A 4310-nucleotide genomic window follows, 5' to 3' on the forward strand; every position below is an offset into this window, starting at 1 on the left:
TTTTATACATAAGCCATATGAAAAGTATCAACACAAAAAAGCACCTAACTGTTCCTTAGCTAATACACAGTTGAAGTGTGAAAGAGGAACTCAATAGTTCCATTGACCTACACAATCTATTTTATCATTGTAAATGGTTCCATGATTCCCCCCAAAACCACTGCCATCAGGCATAGTACAACACATAAAGATTTTATAAGACAGAGTAGAATTTCCCCTTTGTGTTTCCATGGATGTAAATCATTATGGGAGCAGGACGCCTCATGTTTTTCCTATAGACCCACTGGTGGAAATGAACTATTAACCACCGAAACAACTAGGACTCCTAAGGATCTCATAGATGTGAAAGTCAATAACATAAACAAATCAGTATCAATAAATAAAATATTATTATTTCAAACTTTGTAGAATCAGGCATTTCTGATTATTTATTGTAAGACTATACTGACCTAATCATGGAGGAATCATGTAGTCTGTCCTACCTTGCACTAGAAAGCCCCACAACTTTCCTCAGGGCTGCTTTCATGTCCTTATTCCGGAGGCTGTAGATGAGAGGGTTGAAGAGCGGGGTCACCATAGCATAGAACAGTGTTGCAACTTTCTGCCTCCCAGCAGAATGTCCGAGTCCTGGGCTCACATACATGACCATCAGGGAGCCATAGAACAGTGACACCACGGCCAAATGAGATCCACATGTTGAGAATGCTTTACGTCTTCCTGTGGCTGAAGGTACACGAAACACAGCTACTAGGACAAGAGTATAAGATCCAAGGATGATGAAGAAGTTACCAAAGATAACTAATGAGTTGAGAATAAAGCAAAGCAATTGGATCCTTGGTGCAGAGGTACATACCAAAGCAAACAGTGGTCCTGGATCACACACAACATGGTCAATGATGTTTGGGCCACAGAAGGGCATCTGAGACATGAGAACAACAGGGATCAGGAACCACAGAAACCCACAAACCCAGCAGACAGTGACTAGTTTAGCACAGAGATACCCAGTCATGATATTAGGGTAGTGCAAGGGGCGACAGATAGCAAGGTACCGATCAAAAGCCATGGCTGCCAAAAGGAAGCTTTCAGATATGCCCAAAGAGAAGAAGAAATAGAATTGGAGGAAGCAACCGGCAAAGGAAATAGTTTTTGTCTCTGAGAGAAAGTTGACCAGCATCTTGGGGACTGTCGAAGAGACATACCAGATCTCTAGGAAGGAGAAATTCCCCAGGAATATGTACATGGGTGTGTGAAGTCTCTGGTCACACCACACTGCACAGAGAATAGCACTGTTTCCTGTTATGGTCATAACGTAGGCTGTGGTAAAGAGGGAGAACAAGAGGCTCTGGATCTGCCACTCAAAGGAGAAACCTAGGAGTACAAATTCACTCACAGTAGCAAAACTGTAATCCTGCTTGGAGACATTCATTGGGTCAGTACTCTGCAAATTTAAGAGAAACATTATTATCAATATGACTCTTTTAAAATGTGTTAACTTTTTAAGAATGAGAGAAAGAGGGCCAAGGACATGTCGTTTGCCAAAAAAAAAAAAAAAAAAAGTAAAAGACAATCAGTTTAAAAAATAACTTACTCTACCCTGTTTCTGGACAGAAACCAACTTTTGCCTACTTCTGAGCCTCTCTCTTGCTAATTGGCCATGAAAGAAAAAAGCAAATTTAAACTCAGTTTGTAAGCATATTAATTTGAGTCACAGATGATCACTGATTATTTCTGGCTAGGACTGAGCACAAATTAGCACTTAATTAGACAAGAGGATATATATATTTATAGATAGCAACTGGAAACATGGGAATCCAGGACAGATGACTCCTTCAGGACAACTCTTGAGAGTGGCGATGGCGGGAAGGTGGAGGAAATATGGGGTAGAAATGGGGAACTGATTACAAGAATCTCTGCAGAGCTTCCTCCCTAGGCAATGGACAGCAGAGAAGAGGGTAAGAGAGTGTTGGACAGTGTAATATATGACAAAATAATAATAATATATGAATGATGAAGGGTTCATAAGGTGGGGGCGGGTGGGGAAGGAGGAGGAAACTGAGCAGCTAATATCAACGGCTCAAGTAGAAGGTAAATGTTTTGAGAATGATGATGGCAACAAATGTACATATGTTCTTGACACAATGGATGTATGTATGGATTGTGATAAGAATTGCACAAGCCCCCAACAAAATGATTAAAAAATTAGCACTTAATAAACGTAATAGCTTTTTAACTACAGTCATTTACTCATGCAATAGAGCCAGGAAGGGAAATTACAGGTACAATATGATTATGTGCATCTCAGTTAGAGGTCTTCTTTATATTCTATAAAGATGCAAAGGAGGCAGATATGTCTTGGAGTCGATTGGCATTCTTTTAAAGTAAAACCACTTGTAGTTGCCATAAGCATCATACAAATGCAATTGCAGATGTTACTTACCAACACTGACCATGAAGGTTGTGAAGTGGCAATACTTCTGTTGCTAACCATGATCTTATTTTGATGTTTAATTTTCATGTTTAAAGACAATTTCATTGGGAAAGATAAGCAGGAAGCTTCATTATTTTTTAAAATGGCACCTTTTCGCTAAATATTCAGGATTGAGTTTCCTGATGTGCTACAGCAAAATGAAACAAAATTCACATGACTGAATCTGGGTGATGGAAGTCCAGTCCTTTTTTAGTCATGAGGAAATGCATTTCATTTCCCATCTCATGGAAAAGATATGGGATATCAGGCATCAGAGTTTGGTGAGGTTTATTTTGTTTGTGACTGGTGATATTTAGTGAAATAAATCCGAGAATTTATGAGTAGTTAATTTCTGAGCACAAACAGAAGATTTTCATAACTATTTATCCCTCCACCTACTGTCAACTCCTCTGTTCTGGGGTGTTGCTTGAAATGGAGAGGGGGAAGTTGTTTGTGCTTTATCCAGTAACATTTATCTCTATTTAAAGTATCCTCAATTAATGAAGCCCTCATTAGGAAACCATGCAATGACAGGAGGTGGCACACGGATGTTGAGAGCCTCAACAATGCTCAAAGGATGATGGGGATCAAATCCCTAAAGGAGATGATTGAGGAATCTATGGCTTCTGTCTCCAGCCAAATAGCGCTTTTTTACTGCACAACAGTTAAGCATGCAATTTCTCCATCACATATCCACCTAGGACTTGGCCTCTATAGACTACCAATCTTTAAACGTTTAATGAGATCATGCTCTCTAAGGAATAATAGTCAAGGTGACTTTGTGGCACCATTGTTTACAAATCTGGACCCTAAGGACTATTGAAAAGAGACAGTTTGAGCAAGTGTAATATGCTGTGTCATCAAATGTCAAGAAGTAAAGTTGAGAAATATTTCAAGTCCCTGTTGTTGGGTTGGAGGAGACAGAGATATAGTGTTGAGAGCCAGGTGAGGGAAACGTTGAGTGAGGGCTAGGCCATCATATGACAATGACAACAATGTTTGGAGAAATCAGAAATGGTTTTTAAAAAAGGATAGCTATTTTTTATGTTAGGTGCCCTCTCTTATTATGGAGGAGTGCCTGGTGGTTTCAAATTGTGGACCATCAACATGGCTAGATCTATTTATTTATTTATGGAGATGGTGGTGATGGGAGACAGATTTCCATCAGTAAAATTTTCTCTAGCAAATGGTTAGAGATGTGTTTAAATTGTAGCATTCATGATGAGATGACAGCTATAATTCCAAAGCATCTCAACAATTTAAATAAAGAGCTAAAATTACTTGGATAAAAATCAGTGGGTAAAAGTAGTATGGAGACTTCCCCATCCCAGACAGGACACAGTGCATATTTTATAGGACGCAGCAAAATGACCACACTGGTAGAAGGTTCTAGCTGGACAGCAGTAGTGGTTGGATGAGGGACTTGTGTGGAGTCCTCCTCTGTTATGCTGCCCACAGCAGGAGAGTGCTCCCATACTTTCCCTGGGACACCGTGGATGCATGCATGGTCCTATCTCTTCCTGTGCCTCTGCTCAGGGCCCCACAGAAAGGAGGGTGCTGCGGTTGGAAACAGGTATGGGGGTGCTGGGTGAGGCACCATGCTTGAGGGAGTGAACCCCCTCAGGAAGCAGGGAGGAGCCAGGGGATTACCAGTATCTGCCTTGTACCCTATTGTCCCATTAGACTTCACTTACCAACCACAAATTCAAAGGCACAATTGTTAAGAATTTCAGAGTAGCATCCACAGGCATTAAAGCTCTCATGAATGTGGGTTTCTGTGGGCCATTCTGCGCACCAGCATTTGCTTTAGCATATAAGGCAGAGGAAAATGTAGAAATGAGAG

The 4310-nt window shown here is 40.6% G+C and overlaps 1 protein-coding gene across 1 annotated transcript; it reads right to left on the reverse strand.

Moving 5' to 3' along the window:
* Nucleotides 1-478: 478 nt before the first annotated feature.
* Nucleotides 479-1459, reverse strand: LOC142425760 (olfactory receptor 11H12-like). Its single transcript, XM_075531106.1, has one exon. It carries the CDS (start codon nt 1457-1459, stop codon nt 479-481), a length of 981 nt encoding a protein of 326 aa, XP_075387221.1.
* Between the last annotated feature and the right edge of the window lie 2851 nt (nt 1460-4310).

Source organism: Tenrec ecaudatus, chromosome 14 (genome assembly GCF_050624435.1).
Source record: "Tenrec ecaudatus isolate mTenEca1 chromosome 14, mTenEca1.hap1, whole genome shotgun sequence".
Classification (NCBI taxonomy): Eukaryota; Metazoa; Chordata; class Mammalia; order Afrosoricida; family Tenrecidae; genus Tenrec; species Tenrec ecaudatus.